This window comes from Sycon ciliatum, chromosome 1 (assembly GCF_964019385.1).
Source record: "Sycon ciliatum chromosome 1, ocSycCili1.1, whole genome shotgun sequence".
Classification (NCBI taxonomy): domain Eukaryota; kingdom Metazoa; phylum Porifera; class Calcarea; order Leucosolenida; family Sycettidae; genus Sycon; species Sycon ciliatum.
This window is the reverse complement of record NC_088643.1, coordinates 86,064,369-86,086,326: the sequence shown is the minus strand read 5'-3', so window position 1 is coordinate 86,086,326 and position 21,958 is coordinate 86,064,369. Positions and strand designations below refer to the sequence as shown.

Here is a 21,958-nt window from a genome sequence, read left to right as displayed (position 1 = left end):
TATTGATCACCCTTACTGGCGCAAACACAAGCTTTCCTTCGTGGTGTGTCCTAGCCATCAGCTTAAGAACATGATCAATGCGCTGTATTCATCCCGTCAAGGTGGTGCTAAGAGCTTCGTGACTGGAGATGGTGTGCCCTTTGGTTGGCAAAGTATCTTTGACTTGTATGACCGGGAACGTGATCGCCAGAATCGAGGTGTACCTAGAGATGTACCGAGCCTCAGGAAGAATTATGTTCATCGTGATGCGTGGACTAAGCTAAACGTGTACCCTGCTAAATTGATGCAGCAGGAGCTTGTCATTACGGAGTTGAAGTCACACTGTGCTGAGTCCCCAGCTCCAAGCAATGCTTCCAGTGTGCAGGCAACGGTTGCGTACCTCCAAGCTTGCAACAAAGTATTTGAAGAGGGAGCACTCTCACACCAACGCATCTGTAGTAGCCAGTCAGCTCCTCTACTTTCAATGCAGGAGGGATACAAGTTCTTCTCCGACTGGCTGATCGAGTTGAAGAAGTCTCATCCAAACCAATCATTCTCAAGGCCTTCGCAGACTATGTTCTTAGCTTGGCAGACATGGGACCTTCTCCGCTTGATGATGTTCGGCTTCACTGAACTGTGTGCAGATTTCAATGGCCGTCATCCAGACTACTACATTGTTCCTGTTAGAGTTACCGGCAGTGCGGTCGAGACAGTGTTTGCACAGCTCAAGCAAGCTGCTGTAGGGCGTCTTTCTGCGGTAAACTATTCCACAGCAACGCTGTGCACGAGCGACGCTCACTCTTCAGCGTGGTCTCCTTCCCCCTCATCCGTCCAACAAAGACTACCGTGACACTGCATTGGACCTTCATGATGTCCCACTCCTTCGGAAATAGAGCACCATAGTTTGGTTTCGTCTGCTTGCTTGTTGCCAGCCCCTGTGTTGCTGTCAAGGCTTGCCTTCTTGCTTATTAAATTTTGGGACTGCCAGCCCCTCTGCTGCTACTGCTTCTTGCTTACTTATTAAATTTTGGGACTGCCAGCCCCTCTGCTGCTACTGCTTCTTGCTTACTTATTAAATTTTGGAACTGCCAGCCCCTCTGCTGCTACTGCTTCTTGATTATTTATTAAATTTTGGGACTGCCAGCCCCTCTGCCGCTACTGCTTCTTGATTATTTATTTGGGACTGCCAGCCCCTCTGCAGCTATTGCTTCTTGATTATTTATTTGGGACTAGCAGCCCCTTGTATGTTACGTGCATGTTTGTAGTGTATTTTGGGAATTTTGTGTTGCCTTCTGTGATTGGGCTGCTCATACTTCTAAGCTCATAATCATGTCGTGACCAGACTACCTGATACAATTTTAATCTGTTTTGTAAAATTGGCCTATGAAACAGATGTGATTCAGTGCAGACATCTTTGGCCACCTGTTGGTCCTTTTTTCCCCAGATGTTGGTCTGTGGTGTGTGCTTCAGACCTAAGAGACCACTTGACAATGGCTTGTGCTGCTGTCTACATGTTCGTCCGCACACTGGGCCTCCATGCATGCGTGCAATGTGCTTTGAGCAGGAAAGAATTTCACTTTGCTGGGCACAAGTTCATCATTAGGACTGTGTAGACTGTTCAGGCAACAATTATTTGCCTCATCCGCCCGTACGCACACAGCAAGAGGAACGAAAAATTGCATGAAAAAAGCAAGAGATACGAAGCATACCAAGAGTACATAACTAGACAGTCTAGTTATGTACTCTTGAGCATACTAGTAGTCAATATTCTCTACACCACCACCAAACATGCGCTCTACGCCGACACAAACTCTCTTACACCACCACCAACAGCAGGACATTATCAATTTGCTCGATACTGGAAATAGTTCCTTACGACAGCTGTTTCGAGTAAAATAACTCTCATCAGGTAAGGTCAAGACACTGGAAAATGAGGGCGATTATAGTGCAGTGCTGTGTCTTTTATACCAGCAGCTTATCCTCCATGTCAAGGACTTCTTGAAGAGATAGGATAGAGCCTGCAATATCCATTCTTTCAGCAGGAAACTAAAAACCAACACGACTAATCAACTACTTCTGAAGGAAAACAAAGTGAGCAGAAGATCAAGAAGAGGAAGAAGATGAAGAGACTAAAAAACAGGCCTTCATCTTGCCTCGTGCAAAAAGAAAAGAAAAACAGGAAGAGTAGCGTCCAGTCCTGAAGCAGGAGTCTCCATTCTCCCTCACTACACTCTTCCTTCCTGAAACAGTTCTCAACAAGAAATAATAAATCAATTTTGCCTTTTGGACATGTTTCTTCAACACGAAGGACACGTCGCGTCGCGCGTCAGTGAAAAAAGAAAGAACAGAAAAGTGGCGCAGTTTTCCACCATTTCCTTTCCGGTTCCACGGCTTTTTCGTGTTTGGCCGGTTTCAGTCAGTTAAAATCGAATCTCCCCATCGCGAAACTCTGCCCTCGGCCTCACTCTAGCGCGTCTGGCGCCAGTCTAGTTCCCCACCATGCAGTTGAACTAGGATTTCGGATGAACCACACACGCGTTGGAGTTGCACACTCTTGTGTAGTTATGTACTCTTATCCATGGTATTTTTTGTAGTATTCTTCGTAGAGCGCTCCTTTCTTTTGCAGCTGACCGCTAAAGACATGTGCCTGACGTCACACAGGTCTATGCATGCCCGGACTCGACTGTCGACATCTCACGCAACAGAGGGAAACCCTTTATGTCAAAATTATGATTGCCACCCAAATGCGGAAGTGAAAATTTGCGACGGGACGTTGTATTTCTCGCCGGCCGAGCGCAGCGAGATAGGCGAGAAATGATTTCTCGCGAAATATTTTTCAGTTGCAAATATGGCATCTGGTGTGTTCTTTGTTGTCGCTTCTTTTCCTGACTTCTTCAGTCAGTTTTGAGTCTCACCAGTGTCCCTGCCCTCCCACCCTTTATTTCTGTGCATATTATCAATGCTTTTTATCACTGTTTGCCGTGATGTGCTTGCCATGCCTACATGATGCCTAATCGCCATTGGGGATATACACCCGGTTTTTTCCCTCACAAATGCGTCCGTCGGCGCGAGGGTTTTTTCCCGGCTGGCTCGGTCCAGGAAAATTAATCTGACGGTCCCAAGTGGTTCTGCATCATGGCCTATTTCTGCTATCCACTGGCACGACTATTCTTTCTGAGACACTCTGTTCTCAGTCCTTGCTTGCTTCCATACCTCACTCGTTATCCGGTTCACATCTGGCTGCGGCCAACTACCCTTCACTTTGTGTGTTGTAGCTATTGCTGTCTATGTCTCTGTGTATGCCAGTATATGTGGAGCGAGAAGTAAAATACCTTGCAAGTGCCGTAACTCCCCTCTTCGACCTCGAATCGCCTTCGGATTTGTTGGAGCCGACAGCTGAAAACTTTCTAATGCGAATAGACCTTTCGATTACTCAATTCCGTTCAGGGAAAGCCGAGTTACGAAATATTAGAGTGTTTGCAGAATGCACTTCATAGTGATGTGGATGCGCTCGAAATTCTCAAGGCGCGCGACGAAAAGTGCGCCCAAAATGAAAAATAAGGAGAGCGAAGGCGCGCGAGAGCGATCGCTCTCCTTTTACCAGATGCTCTGTGACCTCACTCCTCCTCACCTGCAACAACCTCACCTTGTCCTATCAACCAACCAACCAATCATAGAACAGCCATGCAGATTGTGCTAATGAAGCATACATAGTCTACTGAGGTCAGCTGCATTTCGTTTCTCACATTCAACTTCCCAGTTCCACATTCCAACTTTCAATGCTCTCCCGAATCCAGGCAAGGCGACAAAACAATAAATAGAAATACTACTATCTCTTATTGGCGACGGTGCCTTCGTGAGAATAAAGAATTCAAAATACTACACCACAACTTCAAATAGGTTTTGATCAAGGTCATATTCAATTATCCTTCTTCGAGACAAGACAGTACAACGTGGATACGATTCAGTCAATATTGCTCACACACGAGCACTACCAAAGCCAAAACTCACTTCAAACTGAAGCCTTTCAATTGACATCTGTAGCTTGTCTGTCAGCAGTTCTGCTGTTGTCATTCCCAGCTGACGTGTCTAAAGGCAAACAAAAGTACAGATATTTTGTTTACAAGAGCAGCCGTCAGCAGACAGAACAGGCACTGTACCAGACATGAGCCGCTAGTTGTGCAGTCTGCAGATATTGCATTAACAACTAGGGATAACACGAAGATCTATAACCATCCAAGAACCTAGCAAAGGCTTCAAAGGACTCGTTCACCCCTAGCATACATTGCTGATCCGCAACGTTGCGTGCACCGTGCTCGCATATGACCTGCGCTGCACAGCACCGACACCGATACATTCTATACAAGCATGCATGGGCTGTGCACTCTTCAGTTCAGTTCCAAAGCACAGAACAACCATTACATACAACATGAATACCGAATGCTTAGCGTAAACAGTATCTCTTGGCCGTGGTTGGCATCCACCCCTCCCCATCTGGTTGGTCTTTCTTGCCTTGGGGTGTGGAATAAAAAAAATTAATGTTCACTAGTCCGGGGGCCAAATCAGGAAAAAGTCACGTCTAATAGATTTCGTTCCGAGTGAGGGGGCACCGAAAAAAATTTCTAGATCGGAAGTAGACCATGGTGCTACATGAAAAGAGAAAAATATGTCCGTGAATCGCCCAGGAAGGCATCGAAATCGATCATCTTTCCTGGCCGCCATTGACGCCTAAATGACGTGCATCGACCATGCATCGGCGAAATGTCATCGGAACAGTGCATCTCAGGAGAAACACTCAGCATGCGTAAAAAGCTCTCAGTTTCAAAAAAACACCACGTGGCGAGAAATAAAAGATGAAGACGCTGCGCCAAGTGGTTGAGTTCTGGTTGTACTGTATAGCTCGCAGTGTGTCCATCTTTTGTACACTTGAACATGCCTAATATTCTGGCTCCGTGTTGACCTAGAGCACTTATCTAGTTCTCTTCATATCTCTTTGAGTAGAGACCAGTTTTCCGGCTGCTTTTGTCAGTGAATTTTTAGTAGTGCAGAGCTACACTTCATCTCTGACAAGACAATAAAACTCTTGTCGATGGCGATAACCACGACGACAGAATTCAGCGCTGTTCCCAGCCATGAAGTACAGGTAAAGAGTAATAATAATAATAATGAGTGCTGAGAGTCATGGAGATGCGTCGAGCAGGCGCAGTACGCGTCAAAGTGTTTCCGTGCCTCAGTTTGGACCTCGCAGCAAGATTTGTATTTTTTGTAAGCAACTGAAGAAGCGTTTGCCCAAGAAAAACACGATGCAGAAGACATCTCAAATGGAAACGGATGCAGCGGAAGCCAAGTTGAGACACACAGCCATCGTTCGAAAGGACGAGGAAATGCTGATCACTATTGTCTCTGTGAGCAGCCTTATCGCGCGAGAAGTGCACTATCATAAGTTGTGCTATGGTGACTACACCAGGAGTCTGAAATCGTGTATGCAACGGAGCATTCCCAGCAGATAATTGCAAACCTGTTCAGCCAGACCAGCAAGGAGCAGGAGTCTGAGTCTGAGTCGTACTCTGGATCAAATCACAATGATAATGACTCCAGTTCTGCTGCATCCACACGGAGACATGAGCGGCTGGTTGCAATGGAGGAAGTGCGCATTGTATATCATGCTGCCAGAATCCTGCGTAACAAGATGTCCGACCATGCTGCTGCCATGGACAAGGAGCATCAAAGTGAACCTACTGCGTTGACACCAGACGAAGGCGCCAAGTCTGTTCCTGGTTTGTTGCACAACTTCCTGGTGTGGGCGATGAACACAGAGTGCGCTATGGACATAGTAAGCGAGAAGGTGCGGATTGAGGACGCTGCGCTACAACGTTATGTTACCTCCATCGGCCAGGACATTGTGTTTGTTGCCACGAACTTTGTTCCTGTTAAGCATATTGTCCTTGCCATGGCTCTCCATCACGTGTTTTGTAGCAAGCTCCTGATTACCATGCTGATTACCATGCTGATTACCATGCTGATTACCATGCTGATTACCATGCTGAACCGTCTAGGACATTCTATTGCATACTGACAGGTGTTGGAGCGTGAGACACTGCTAGCTGAGAAGAAGGTCCGTGAAGGTGGTAACGCCCACGCTATTCCAAGTGCCATCAGCCGTTCAAAGCCGTTTTATTATGTTGCTGACAACAACGATTTAAACAAAGAAACGCTTAGTGGAAAAGGCACTATGCACTGCACGAACACCATCATTGTTCAGCCTCATTTGGATGGTGTGCAGACCATTTCGCCTCCATTATTATCTCAGGCTCAGCCTCTTCTGCCCCCGGGAAAAGGCTGAAAGCGCAAGCGCTCCATTGTCCTCGAACCTGAAGTACTGCCAGACTTTGTGTGTCCTGCGAAAGCAAACCCTAGGCCTATGCCTGCTCTGGATGATTCTGATTTTGTCCCGTCCAGACACTCCGCAGACAATGCACAGCAAATTGACTTTGCTTGGATGCTCGCCAGGGCAAGTCGTACAGGCGAGTGAGCCCTGCCTGGTATCAATCAGTGACAGCAGTTCTGTTCAGTCTGTGCCAGCATGGACAGCGTTCAACGCGTTGGTGGCAAAGTCTTGTGCTCCTGAAAAGAGTTCAATTGGATACTGTCCTGTAATTGACTCATCACCAACAGAAATGTCAACTGTTCACGCAATTCTGCGTAAGTGCCTGGACCATTCAGAAAGCGTTGGCCTTGGATTCACGGTTGTTGTCCTAGACCAGGCTATCTATGCCAAAGCGATGGACATTGTCATCCAGCGACTAGATGAGTTTTCTTCCGTTGTCCTTCACTTGGGAGCATTCCATATCTGCTGCACCTTCCTTGCAGTTATCGGCAAACGCTTCCGCGATGCTGGCCTCTTCGACATCCTAGTTGAATCAGGTGTCAGTGGAGCTGCTGCTGCATCAGCTGCCTTGGATGGCAAGCACTACAACCGTGCAGTGCACTATCACAAGACGGTTGCAGAGGCATTTGATCGAATGCTCTGGCAAGAGTTTGTCAAGGCAGATGACAATGGCATTCCTGGCAACCTGTCCAGTCTCAACAATCTCCTGCTTGAGTTAGAGATGCATCTCCAGCGACAACCTGTCCAATCTCCTCCAATCACCAGTCTTCGGAGAGCTGCGTAACAAGTATGTCCTGTTCTGTGAGAACAAAGCGAAGGTACTGCCAAACTTCAAGTTCTGGTCGTCCTACATCGACATGGTACAGCTGCTCCTCCGCTTTATCCGGTCCAGTCGATCACCTGATTGGAAGCTTCATCTGTCCTGCATTCATGAAATTCTGCCATGGTGCTTTTCGTATGACCGGCATAATTATGCTCGATTTATGTCACTCTGCTGGCTCCAGATGACACAACTATATCAAACTCATCCTGATGCCGACAAGTACTTGAAGCTTGGAGGTTTTGCTGTTCAACGATCGGAAAATCCATTCGCTCAAGTGGCTCTCCTTCAGTTTCTAAGTTGTGGTTGCAGAAGCGGTTGCAAGGATGGACGTTGCTCATGTCGTCGCCATAACATGTTGTGCACTGATGTCTGCAACTGCACGCATGGTGCTCCTGTGGTTGAATGTTCTAACTGCCAAGAGGACACTGTGCCAGCAGGAATAACAAACGAGGATGCGGATTAATACAAGTAACTGCACTATGAAGAGTCGTCCTGAGTCTGAGCCGACTTCAAGTTGGCCAACCTGGCAGGGCTTGAAGAGTCATAGACAATGCAATGCACGACTTGCCATTTGTTCTGTTTCCTGAACACGAGTGTGGTCCCCAGTTATGTGTTCATGCCACACTTCCTTAGCTGTATCGCATTCCTTGCAGATAGTGTTGCGTCATTGCCTGTACATACATTTTCCTCTTCGCCATACATACATACATGTACATGTATATCCATAATAGGGTATTCACACGACAGGCAAATCCACGTGCACCGGAACATTGCTATGGTATTTTACCTGTGAACGAGAAAAGTGGCTGAAAGTGGCTGAAAAGTGCAAGCGAGCTGGGGGCCCACTTTCACGATAATCGTTGCGTGCACGAGTACATTTACACCAAAAAAGCGCGAAACCAGACTTGATTTTTTACGCGGCTCTTTTCAACATGATAATTATTATATGCGTGTTTTGAAAATTTGAAATACCCATGGCTACTGGTCGGTGAAGCATTCAAAAATGCAAACGTGCCTGTCGTCGAGTGCAGCGGTGTGAATCCACACAGTCACTTTTCTCGTATATCACTCCCTGTAAAACGTGCAAGTGCCTGTCGTGTGAATACCCTATTAGATCACCAATGGTCACAGACTGCTCTATTCATTTCTAACTCTTTTCTAATAGGCTTTATAGATGTCACATGTACACTGGTCACCAATATATTTGCACAGTTGTCGGTGTATGCATGCATATTTAATTACGTATGTACAGTAATGTATAGTTGCAGTAGATCCGATTTTATAATTCACCTTTGAGGCCCTGAAGTTTATTTGTTTTCAGTCAAACTTGGCCAACTAGTCATACGTATTGGATGTGTTTATATCCAGCAGGAATTTTGTCAAAATATCGCATAGTTCTCCTGTAAATTTGAATTACTGATTTGTTGCCATGGCAACCATCATCAATTCTTTCCACCTCATTGTATGACCTTCCCGATGGAAATTTTGATTGAATGGCATACCATCTTGCAGCATTTTGAAGATACTTGACATTCAAATCGAAAAAAAACTTGGTGCCCTCTTACCCGGAACGAAACTTCAAAAATAACCCCCCTGGCCCCCAGACTACACATGAACAAGTGCACGGCGTACCTGCTTCAGAGGGCTGTTCAGGTGGACCTGGACGCCATCCAAAAGCTTCGCAATACAATCTGCAATCAAACAATGATCAAAGATACAATATTGCCCAAGCATCATCCACATAGGTAGACCATTATAATAATTATACATTCCGTATGTCCGCACCTTTTTAAAGCCATGCCAGTATATTCGATTATAAAGCCAGTCTCAGTTATAAAGCCATGGGCTTCATAAATGAAATGACATTTGAAGTATGTTTTGCAAAAAAAGAAGGAATAAGTACTATGCTAACAAACTTACAGCCCAGCAGGAAGGGTGAACAAGTAGATTTAGATTGAAATTTCTGTGTGGGCTTTGACTTCTATGGCATGGCGTAGTGGGTGAGTCATTTTGCATCTAAAATATCTAGGAAAGCAGCGGTGTTTCGAATATAAGGCCATGGCTTTAAAGGCGCTGACATACGGTAAGGTTCATGCCAGGCTCACAACAGGCTCACACACACATGCGTGCACCAGCATAGACAGATGCACGTGCATGTAGATAGGCAGTTGAGAGGTACTACACAAGCAGTCATACCTAAGCCAGGCCAGCAGCTGCAAAAGGACACAATGCCATCAAATGAGAAAAACTGCACCTATTTCTATACTGCACAATGTAATGTAATGCAAAGTTTTTAAAATGTCTCCCCAAGTGTAGATTTTGGGGCAATCCCCACGCTGGATTGGTTATATCGTATAGTAGCGGTACAAGTACCGGTGCATGTAAGCTGGGAGAGTTCACAATGGGCGCACCACACTTTGATGAGCAAGTGAAGGAGCTCACTGACGGCAGAGATGGCATGCCCTCCAACTCCCTTGCAGATCAATTGCCTGTTTTTGATATTGAACCAGTCCGTGATGACACTAACTGGGAGCAAGTAACTTCAAGGAAACCTGCTGCGGCGTGGAAGCATGTCCTCGTTGTTGGACAACTCCGGCGTAAGATTAATGAATCCGGCTTAGTGGCCTCTGGGAAGCACTGAGCTGCCACTGTAGGTGCTAATGTTGTTGTGCACGAGTACAAAAAGATATTCCGGAAAAAAGCAGGCCTGACTATGTCACAGCTCGTATTATGATCAATAGGCCGTATGCATTCAAACCGTGCGAAAAAAAGTTTGCGGGGACACTTTTGTTATTCCTCCCACGTGTAGTGATTATTTGTACTGTAGACGTATTGCTGCGGATGGGAAATTTCAGATTGTTGCTTTCGTAGCTACAAGGTCCTTCTTCATCGCCTTGTTTCTGCCAGTTTTTAATATAGTCTCAGAAAGGATGCCGGGTCATGCCAGCTGCATTGTACCGTTCTTCCCCAACAGGAAAGATCGATGCAAGTGGGGTTTGGTTGAGAGTGACGAAAACTGGACGAAAGTTCCACATGAAGAGAAGATTGTGCCAGTCAACTTTAGACAGGAAAGGCTGCATAACTGCGAGCTAGCGTGTAAATCCTTGTGTTCCATCGCCTCACGGCCGACTCGGATCTGAGGAAGAAAAGGCTGCAGGTAATACCAAAGCCGAACGTGCAGCCAACGCCAAACTCACACGTTTGTGGCGTACACTTTGTCAGTAGCAGTCGATCCAGCTCTGAGATGAATTCCCAGTAATGGCCGAGGATGTGGTAAACAGTCTGAAATCTATCAACCCTGTCAAGGCAACGGGCAGCGACCAAATTCCAAGTACCATCCCTACAAGTGTCATCTAGCCATTGCCCCCATACATACACCCATCATCAACATAATCTATGTCCTCTGGTGAATCTCCTATGTCCTTTCAGTAACACGTTAGTTGTCCAACGTCAGTCCGCTTTTCAAGAGTGGAGGCCCAATTTTGCCTAAGAACTACCACCTTGTGTCACTGCTTCCAGTTATCTCCCGCATTACAGAAGCATGTGTCAGGAATCAGCTCATGCCGTGTTACCTCCGGATGCGGCAAATCAGGAATTTGATGATGACATTGCTCTAGACTGTTCAGATACTTCTCCCAAGTAAGTCTGCACGTCTGTCGGCTGGAAGCAACATCCGCAAGAACACCTCGGTGTTGCCGTCGACAGTGATCTCTCCTGGCAGGCACATGTTGGCCATATCACACTGAAGATCGGGCAGGCAACGAGCCAGCTATGGCGACATGGCAGGCCTAACCCTAAGGACCCGCCAGGTCTCGTATGAGAGTATGATACAGGCTCATCTGTCATATGGCTCAAATTGCTACTTCTCCAGCCTTCCAAAGCAGCTCCTGGATAGACTCCACCGGCTGTCAAAAGTCGGTGTCAGCACGACCCCGCAGCAAAGGACTCTGCTCTCGACTTGCCCAGTCTTCATCTTTACTAATCTGTAGGAATTAATTAGCTATTACCATCTTCTTTCGGTCCGCTAATTCATACTAGCAAAAAGCCTAGTATTTACTACTAATCTGTAGGGTCCATACGAGTAACTTCGTAGGGACATAAACTTTCTCGCATAAAACTTCCTCCTGCCAAAATCCTTCATAAAAAGCCCCATATCAAACTCTCTCTCTCTCCCTCCCTCCCTCCAAAACACATTACACATTCTAGTGCACACTACATTCAGAAGGGACATACCTGGCTTGATCGGGTCCAACGATTTCTCATCCAGCCGTGTGACTGAGAGTAGTAATGCCCTGGTCAGGTGACGATGTTGTTCATAGGACGTGTGCTGTACACTGTTGTTATCACACCAGATGTCTAGGGTCCGTGCAAACACCTGTACAGAGTGCACAGTCATAATTATGCACATGCACGCACACATGCACACACATGCACACACGCACGCACGCACACACGCGCACACAAACACACACACACACACACACACCAATGCTGATCATTGCATTTACTTATGTTTTTCCAGAGTACTTTGATATTTTGTTTCAGCTCACTGACGAATAGCAAGCATTCGAATTCCTCGCCCCCTCCTCCCATTATAAAGTTTTGATTTAGATATTAAATTGTTTTGAAAGCATTAGGAGAACTTCAAATTCAAAGGATCAGTCGGGGAAGTGAACTGCCTGAAAAGTATCCCTATTTTACGGACGACCCCTATTTGAAGTTGAGAGTACAGGCCTGCCAAGTTGCAAGATGACTTCTGTTTGATGTAGGTCAGCAACCCCAATCAGACCAAGTAACCCACTAATTGGTCTGCAAAGACAAGAGACAGTGAACTACAGCGGGTTGCCAGTAGGGGCCTTTCGAAAGGACTGTTGCAGAATACTGCACATGGGGAAAACATGAACCTGAACTGTTGCCAATCAGCATGTCTCGCATAGAGCCATCAATCAGCATGTCCTGCATAGAGTGACCAATCAGCATGTCCTGCATAGAGTGCCCAATCAGCATGTCCAGCATAGAGTACCAATCAGCATGTCCTCCATAGAGCGATCAATAAGCATGTCCTGCATAGAGCCATCAATAAGCACAGAGGGTGTACCTTCTGACAAAGACTATCCCTTGTCTTCTTCTTGGCATGGTGAAGTAGAGAAAATAGATTCTGAACAGCTGCTAGCTGCAGAGAGTCAATGGCGGCGACGTGCCAACAAACAATGATGCACATACGCAGATGCACACACAAACAGATGCACATACAAGCAGATGCACATACAACAAGATGCACACAGAAGCAGATGCACATACAAGCAGATGCACATACAACAAGATGCACACAGAAGCAGATGCACACACAAGCATGCACACACGGACGCACACACGGACGCACACACACACGCATGCACACACGCATGCACACACGGACGCACACACACGCATGCAAACGATGAGAAAAAAACCAACGAATACATGTATCTACAATGTTAGCCTTCATGAGTTCCCTAACAGCACCGGAATGTTAGCCTTCATGAGTTCCCTAACAGCACCACCGGAATTCAACTTTGCTTCCAACAATGCAGACAAATGTGCAGATACATGTATATATGTACTTGTATTGCATTCAACGAAGTAAAAATCGCTGTGAACTGACAAAGGAAGAGAAGGAATATAAATATAATTATACCAATGCATGCACGCACTGACAGAGTTCTTACTGAGAAGTGATAGCGGGAGTACAGGAATTTGTTCGTGAGAAGGTAGCAGATGTGAGCCCGGTCAGCAATGGAATCACCCAGAAGCCAGTGCAGTGGTCCTTCCTCCACCAGTGATCTTACAGAGCACATTTAAGATACGAAAAGAGAAGGAAAATACCCAATAAGAGGAATGGACAACTGTGTGATATCTTGCCTCCAAACAGAGATCCAGAAGGAATGGAGATAGCAGTCAATAATTCACCATTCCTGCAGGTATTCATACGCAGCCATATCCAGAGCAAAGGGAACGCGCAAGGACGGTTTTCTATATCATTTCCCATATCTCAAAGTGTAATGGGCCTGACCCAACCAAGAGAGCAAGAGCTTTTATTATAAGAGAAGAAAATTACATCCAAGAAGATGGTTAAGGGCAGCAAATCAATCACTGGTCCTATTACTAAGAGTACTGAGTACATTGTAACATGCCAACAGGAGTGTGCAGTTGCACTCTATGAAGTCTGTGATGGAAGAATTTCACTTCACATGACAAACACATAAACCCTACCTGTGTAGTATATCCACTCCAAACCCCTCGTGACATTCCGTCACATTTGTCTATTAAAATCACAACTTGTACCCTGGAGTCTTGACCCTTTCTTATTGTTGGTCCCGTGTACCGTAAAGTCGTGTATAAAGCCCGCGGCTTATATGACTTTTTTTGGGGGGGGGGGGGGGAGTAATTTTACAGGCTTCTATATGAGACAGGCTTCTATACAAGACAGGTACTTCTATGTACAGTGAAACCTGTCTAAGACGACCGCTCAAGGGACCTTCAAAGTGTGGTCTCTGTAACCAGGTGGTCTCCTTATCCAGAGTCATTTGACTGGAAATAGCATCCCTTGGTCCTGGCTGCAGTGAGTGGTCTTCTGGGACAGGTGGTCGCCTTATTCGAGTGGTCGCCGTGACAGGTTTTACTGTATGTCAACATTAAAACCAGGCTTATGTGCCATTAACAGTGTATCTTGAAAACCAGGCTTCTATTCAAAACAGGCTTCTATATGAGACAGGCTTTAATACAAGACACTACGGTATCCACAATCACTCTACTCTAGTTTCTGCCGATCCCGCATACCCGCGAGCGGGGTTCTCACACACCGTATTGCGTGGTACGATAAAGTTGTACTTCCCTACGTCGCGTACCCATTTTCGGCTTTCTTCCTTTTTCTGTATTTTCCCTTCGACAAGAAGTGCTTCTCTTCCCTTGGTTGTTAGAAGACGGTTGTCATTCTTTCTCTCTGAACTTCAGTAATTCTGGCTTGCTGTGCCGTGTGGTGTTGTATGTGAGGAATCTGCATGCTTTCCGAAGTTTCCCACAATTGGTGACCTTGAATATGCCGTATTTTACTATGTCTACGCTGGTTCGTCCCCTGCCTCTGTCGGACGTTGACGTCCGCTGAGTTCCGGAGCCGTTTCCAATACGCCGCTCCAGTCCACTGCGTCCAGTCCCCATGCCACTGATGGAGAACCTTTACCAGCACCTCCACCAGCAGCAGTAACCAGCGTTTCTGTCAAACTATCACCGTTCTGGCCAAACGATCTACAACTCTGGTTCACGCAGGTAGAAGCGCAGTTTTCCATAAAGGGCATCACCGCGGAAAACACTAAGTACCAATGCGTGGTGAGCTCGCTATCTTATGAGTTCGCTCATGAGGTGCGAGATGTGCTACTGCAACCGCCAAATCAGCGGCCCTACGCCCACTTGAAACGTCACCTCGCTGAGCGTTTGTGCGCCAGCGAGCAGAAGCGCATCCGACAGCTACTCACGGAGGCACAACTCGGAGATCGCCGTTCATCCCAGTTCCTCCGGCATCTTCGCCAGCTGCAGGGTACCTATACTGTGGAGTCTGCAGTGCTCCAGGAGCTGTTTCTGCAGCGTCTTCTGCCTCATGTGCGCATGGTCCTCACTGTCTCTGGAGCAGCAGGCCTCCCTCGCCGACAATTTAAAGGGGAAGTATACCCTAAAATCAAATTTTCACCAGTTGTAGTCTTCGGGGTGCTGAGTCGAATGGTCTTGGTCCGAGGAAGCTGAGACGCTCCCTTCCTACTTGAATCCCAATCGAACTCGCGCACTTCCACCGAAACTGGGTGACTGCGCCCTACTAGATGGGGATTTGTATGCAAAATGTCACTAAAAGCGCCATTTCGTTCTTATAAAAGCACGGATGACCGCGATTGGCCCATATGTTGTAGTCTTTTGGACGCTGAGTCGACTGGTTTTGGTCCGAAAAGGCTGCGATGCAGCGTTCCTCCTTTATTCCCAATCGAACATGGTTGAAGAAGCGGTCACGTGCTCCTGGGTGCCCAAATCACCTGGTCACCGCGCCAGCAGGCGACAACTTTCACACCAAGGTTCAACTCGAGTTCAACTCGAGTGACAGGACTGCACCCAAAAAAGGTCAAACAGGCTAGTAAGTTGTACCCTGCAGGCACGGTGACCAGGCGACTGGTGTACGCACGAGCACGTGACCGCTTCTTCAACCATGTTCGATTGGGAATAAAGGAGGAACGCTGCATCGCAGCCTTTTCGGACCAAAACCAGTCGACTCAGCGTCCAAAAGACTACAACATATGGGCCAATCGCGGTCATCCGTGCTTTTATAAGAACGAAATGGCGCTTTTAGTGACATTTTGCATACAAATCCCCATCTAGTAGGGCGCAGTCACCCAGTTTCGGTGGAAGTGCGCGAGTTCGATTGGGATTCAAGTAGGAAGGGAGCGTCTCAGCTTCCTCGGACCAAGACCATTCGACTCAGCACCCCGAAGACTACAACTGGTGAAAATTTGATTTTAGGGTATACTTCCCCTTTAATGGAAATCGCCAGCGCTCCGCTGCCTGCCCTAAATCAAGTCGTCGCTACGCCTGCAACACCCAGCCCTGACGCGTCCATGGAACTGCAAGAACTCCGGGCCAAAATTTCCTCTCTGCGTCAACAACTGGACCGTGCCAGCTTGTCCCAGCACCGTGGTCGATCCCGATCACCAGGGCATGGCCATAGCAAATCTCCACGACGGCCACAGAAGGACCAGCCTAGCGCCTGACGACACTCTCTGTTTCTACCACCGCCGATTTGGTGATAAAGCACAGTGCTGCACGATGCCTTATAAGGACACCGTAGTGTTACTGTTGACTTGGGACTCTGGCACCGGTGCCGGTTTCAGTGAGTCTTTGTGGTTGCTGAGGTGGAACAGGCTACTCTAGGAGCAGATTTCCTCCATGCTCATCACCTGCTCGTCGATATTCGTGGTAAGATGGTTGATTGCCTCACGAATATTTCCACTAATGCACACACCATGTTTACCGCTTCTCCTGTGCGTCCTGTTGATAACCTCCTGTCGGCACCTCATCCTGTCCAAGAGCTGCTCACTGAGTTTTCTGGCATTACTCGTCCGTTCTCCACAGTACAAGACTAGTAACAAGAGCCCCGGCACTCAGGTGTTCATCATGTGACCACCAAGCCCCCTGGTCCACGCTCAAGCTCGCCGCCTAGCACCTGACAAGCTCCAGTCAGCCAAGGCGGAGCTTCAACATATGCTGGATCTCGAGATTATTCGTCCTTCGTGCAGCCCATGGTCCTCACCATTGCACATGGTAGCTAAACCTTCTGGTGATTGGCGGCCATGCGGAGATTATCGCGCACTGAATAATGCCACCGTCCCCGACCGCTACCCCATTCCTCACCTGCAGGACTTCACAGGGCAACTTCATGGCTGTGCAGTATTCTCTAAGTTGGACTTGGTGCGCGCTTACCATCAGATACCGCTACATCCTGACGACATCCCGAAAACGGCCGTCATCACGCCCTTCGGACTGTTTGAGTTTACCAGGATGCCATTTGGTCTCCGGAACGCCGCCCAGACATTTCAACGCTTTATGGACCAGGTGCTACGTGGGCTGCCATTCTGCTTCAACTACATCGATGACCTTCTCGTGGCTAGCACTGACAAGAAGAGCCACATGGAACACCTTCGTGCCGTCTTCCAGCGCCTGGCTGAGCACAAATTGTCATCCATCCAAGCAAGAGTGAGTTCGCTGTATCCTCTTTAGATTTTCCAGGGCATCATGTTAATCCTGTAGGTATAACCCCCTTAAATAGCAATCTGTCCTCTATCCAATCTTATGCACAGCCCACTACTACTCGTTCTTTGCGTCGTTTTCTTGGTTTTGTGAATTTCTATCATCGTTTCATACCTCACCCTGCTGTCATTCTCCAGCCATTGCATGCATCGCTGTAAGCTCATCCTGCCTGTCCTAAATCAGTGCCACTGTCGTGGACAGATGATGCAATCACTGCTTTCCGTGACATCAAAGACGCTCTATCACAGGCAACTCTCCTTGCTCATCCACATCCCACTGCTCTTATTTGCCTAATGACTGATGCCTCTAATTCTGGCATTGGCGGTGCACTCCAGCAGTTTGTGGATGACCAGTGGCAACCTCTCGCCTTCTCCTTTTTCCCACACCAGCACCCTGTGCATGGAAGCTACATGGTTGCATGCAATAGGCTATTATAGCGTAACCCTGCTTTGGATACAACTTTCGGGTGGTACCGCTGTACCTCTTTGCCAGTGTAGCCTATTGAACCATGCCACGCAATGTCACACTCTGCCATCACAGCACTGGATAGAGAAAGTGCAGGCAGCCGCACACCCTTGGAGGTATGCACTCATACTATTACACAGCGTCTTCACAAACAAGCTGTATGCACGACTCGTATCTCAAAAAAACTGTGCATGGATATTCAAACTGACCTCCATGCACTTACGGCTCAAACGTGGTAATGAAGTACTCCAGCACAGGTTCCAGTGGTCGATCATCAACACCAGACACAAGCCGGTGACCAATCCGACGCCACAGGAAGTCGCTCTGCATATTGCAGCATAGCTCAGGCAGAATGGCACCGAACAGATTCCCTAGAAAAATACACCAGGAACAGAGAAAAGAAAATTAATAAAGTCAATACACTGTAGTCAGTTCTGGTTCAGGGAAAGAAAATAAAGTGAAGCAGTTTGCAACGGCATAAGATCAACTATACAAGGCGTGAAAAGTGGTCAAAGAGGAGCCGAGGAAGAGTAAAGAAGACCGACGCACTAACATGAGCGCTATGTGAAGTGACAAAATGAAGACAAGCACCACACTATACTGCACTGTCATAGAACTGCAGTTTACACACTACCCATTCCTACCCAATTTCGTCAACAGGTCTTGAATGTACTCAGGACCAGTGCCTTTCTGACTGTGCCGTTATTGTACCATGTGGGCATTGTGATCGTCATTTACAGGTGTTGACTTCCGCATAATTATATTCACACCAACAACCTAACCTATGTAGATAGATCCAAAACATTGCCCCGTTTTCTTTGATGAAGTTACACCTTACTCCTCTCCATAGTGTGAAGTCCATAGCCGCATGACAGTATGGCGTGCTGCTTGTCTTCGCTTTGTCACATCACATATTGCTGAGGTAAGTTTACTATTTCACACCTCTCCGCTGGCTCCTTCATTGACACCTTTCCATGCCTTGCATACCGTACGTTCATCTCTTGCCACATGAGCTACATGTATGCTGCAGTAACTATACTACATGTATAGCAGTAACTATACTACATGCATGCTGCAGTAACTAGCCAGTAGTTACAGTGATGATGTACTGCACTTCTGTGTACTTCACTTCCCCACCTGCCTGGCCCAATGTATAGTGGTGGAGAACTCTCACATAGTGCGGTATCTTTGCTTTTCCATTTGCACTGCATGCAGCTTACTAATTCTGTCTTGTTGAGCACTCTAACAAAGTACTCTCATCTCTGAGAATTTATTTTCTATTGCTTATCAGCCTATCAGGTCAACCCTCATTTCTGTGTGCCACACTAACCAGTCCATTGAGGACAAAATTGTACTGCATGCAGATTGTGCATACACACACTTGTACTCGAAGTACTTGTTGCTCACTGCCAAAACTGGTCACGTGGGTCTCCCCGGGAGAGGGGAGAGAGACTCAAAAGGAATCTTGGAAAGATGACTCAACTGGCTATTGAACCGCCCAACGGCCGACCCCCCTGAAATCCCCAAAACTCTGGGTGGACTTGAAAATGATCCCACTTATGGGCTCACCACACCTTAGTAAGTGGGTGAGGACAAGGTGCAGAAAAAGGATTGACGGCATCAGGGTATCCGTCCTGGGATCCGACTGCAGTTACCCCTGCCCCCAGTGAAGGTAATACTTGCTACTAGTGTGGGTGGCTAAATCAGAGTGGATCTGATCTAAGCCTCACTAGCACCATTGATTACACAAGAGTTAATCTAGCCAGAAGCAGTCCATGTTAACAGGTATGTATACTTCAAATAGAAAGTATACGAACCCTGAAACCAACAAAGGTAGCAGATACAACAATACACCTTCAAGCAGCCGAGCCTGTTGGCAACAGACCCAACACAATCAGGCATAAGTGTACCCACCGACCGAACTAGCTGGCACACACACACACACACACACACACACACACACACACACACACACACACACACACACACACACACACATGCGCACATCAGTGAAGGTATACTTTATAGGCAAAAAACATCCCGACAAGCAGTATAATATGCAGTATTGCAGGCAATGTTTTCAAATGGGATAACAGTGTAACACACAAGACATTAACCGGGTCCACGTGGCATACTGGCACATAGGCACTGCAGACGAGCTTACCTGTATGACCGCGCAGGCAAACCTTGCTGACCAAGTGGCACACCAGTTTCAGGGAGCAGCTTTGCGACTCTGCAAAGAGGAAGATGGTGCAGGTGGACGAGATAGAACAAGTCGCTACCACTATCTCGTACTGTTGTCCCCCGTGCGGGCGTGTGGCTACATGTAACTGGTTTGGAGGCAACAACGATGTGCATGGTCAACGGTCATCAGGGCTTGTTCTTCACCTCCATGGGCGACACTGACTATACTTCTTATACAAACCAAGGAGAACTGAGCAAAATAGTTTATTACTGCTACAAACTGTGTAAGACTAGAATTTGAAACCATTTAGCCACCAATACAATAACTCGGGAGAATGAATGCTGCTAACCATGCATCGACCAGGCGCCAGGCGCGAACTGATGGTGGTGGTGGTGAGAAGGAGAGCTCTGTACCAGAATAAATTTGCAGCCTAGAGAGCGTGTGTGGGCAGGCGTGTATTTACCGCCATATTGCCAGGTGTGTGTTTACCACCACATTAATCAACCATAAATACAATGACTGTTGATATTACAGCACTCACTGGACAGCTGTTTGTAAACCAAGTGTAGAACTGACAGAACACGTTCACCCAAAGTGGTGAAATACTTTTCCTGGAAGAAAAACGAGCTGCAGCCACCAACACACGGAAAACAATAGAAAGTTGGAAACATGTATCTTACATTCCGAAATATAAGCTGCACTTTGAACACTCAAAATTCACCCTCAAAAGGGGGGGGGGGGGTTGGCTTATACTCCGATGATCAAATTAACGGTGATAAATAGGATAGATAAACAAACGACGAGGAGACAACAATTTCAAAACCGCAATCAATAAGATGAGCTGAATCGACATTTGTATACCGTATTTATTCGTGCAGTGTCAAATGATGGAAACAATGTGCAGTAAAACGATGGAAGAAGGAAGAAATAGTGAAGAGGACAATAATTATGATTCTAACAAGTTTTCGTACAACGCTCTTCAGGAATCGTCTCCGTCCTTTTCATTTGCAAGTTAATTGTTAGCACACGCATTTGTCATTTGGGGGGGGGGGGGGCGGGGGGGGGGGGGGTGTAATTCCATGGCTGGCACTCTCCCAACACATTGTTTTCAATTCATCATAAAATTCTATGGTATCAATAGAAACATGGCACTGAAATTCAGGTTGAACATACAGTCCTGCTCAATGAAATCCAGTCGCATCACTCAAGTTTACGCCTTGCACCATTTCGCAGTCCAGTGTTCGCAGGTCTAGGGCTGTGCAACGCCTGTCGCGTACTTGAGTGACGCGACTGGATTTCATTGAGCAGCACTATAGTTATCATGCAGCTTGCCCCATAGCACGTACCGATCGTGATGGGCGCCGAGTTTCTTGGCTACAATGTCTGGAAGGCTGCATAGCTGAACTATGGTATGGTCAACTACAAGAGATGGACTAGTGTGACTGTTGCCATCCATCAGCGCATCTCCACTGTCAGCATCTGCCTTGTCCAATACACTGAGCAGCTTGACTAATCGCTCGCTACCGAGAAACCTCTCCAACAGCTCCACTATGTACAGGATTCCAAAGCTGGATCTGAAATAAAGGAAATGATGCATTCGAGAATATACCAATAAATGATATGTGACAGATCGCGTACAATACGCATTGACACAATAGTATTGTGTAACGCATGGTTCCGCTGCTGTTCCTTGGCTAGAGATCACATGCACCCGCGCACGCGCGCTATGCCGCATGAGTAAAGCATATACATGTACCAATAGCCACGAGATAATCAAGTCACTCTAGACAAGATGGAAACGACATAAGGTGATATTCTGTACATATCTGAGGGTTTTTTTTTCTAAACAAATGATCTTACTGGCATTTTTGAAATGCATCTTGGAGCGCCAGGAAAGACTCGCATTGTGGACCAGTGAGGAAGAACTTTGCGAATCCTCTTTCTAGAGTGCGAGAATCCAGTTCTGACAGCAACCTTAGAACATTCTCACTGCATAAATAGGTCTGACAAAACAGTGAAAAATGTCTTGACAGGAACTCATCTTTTCCACTTTGGTTTTCGTCATCCAACAAATGCTGTGCACGGGAGAGAGCATCAGCAAGGTCGCTGGCAGTTTGACAGCGTTTCAAATTGCTCCCTATGTCGCGAACCTCAGAAGAGATAGAGGTCATGTTGAAGCCATTGCCCTGTACTTCTCCTATCCTCCCTCACGCCTGGCTCTTCCACAGAGTTCACTATTTTTTCGGAAAGTGTTTTCAAAAAAGCACACTGCAGTTTGATTTGAATGGACTGAGCA

General features: G+C 46.9%; 1 protein-coding gene across 1 annotated transcript in view; it reads right to left on the bottom strand.

Annotated features, from left to right (window-relative positions):
- The window catches only part of LOC135806072 (telomere length regulation protein TEL2 homolog), a 41,212-nt gene extending 19,292 nt beyond the window's left edge, over nucleotides 1-21,920 (bottom strand). The window contains exons 1-10 of the mRNA XM_065320219.1: nucleotides 21,523-21,920; nucleotides 21,009-21,236; nucleotides 20,204-20,289; nucleotides 19,642-19,710; nucleotides 17,701-17,848; nucleotides 12,899-13,013; nucleotides 12,289-12,363; nucleotides 11,424-11,565; nucleotides 8,823-8,881; nucleotides 3,991-4,068 (exon numbers count right to left, since the gene is read on the bottom strand). Of these exons, the coding sequence (XP_065176291.1) occupies nucleotides 3,991-4,068; nucleotides 8,823-8,881; nucleotides 11,424-11,565; nucleotides 12,289-12,363; nucleotides 12,899-13,013; nucleotides 17,701-17,848; nucleotides 19,642-19,710; nucleotides 20,204-20,289; nucleotides 21,009-21,236; nucleotides 21,523-21,833 (1,311 nt within the window). The 5' untranslated portion in view covers nucleotides 21,834-21,920. The remainder of the gene's footprint in view (nucleotides 1-3,990; nucleotides 4,069-8,822; nucleotides 8,882-11,423; nucleotides 11,566-12,288; nucleotides 12,364-12,898; nucleotides 13,014-17,700; nucleotides 17,849-19,641; nucleotides 19,711-20,203; nucleotides 20,290-21,008; nucleotides 21,237-21,522) is intronic.
- Nucleotides 21,921-21,958: the final 38 nt, after the last annotated feature.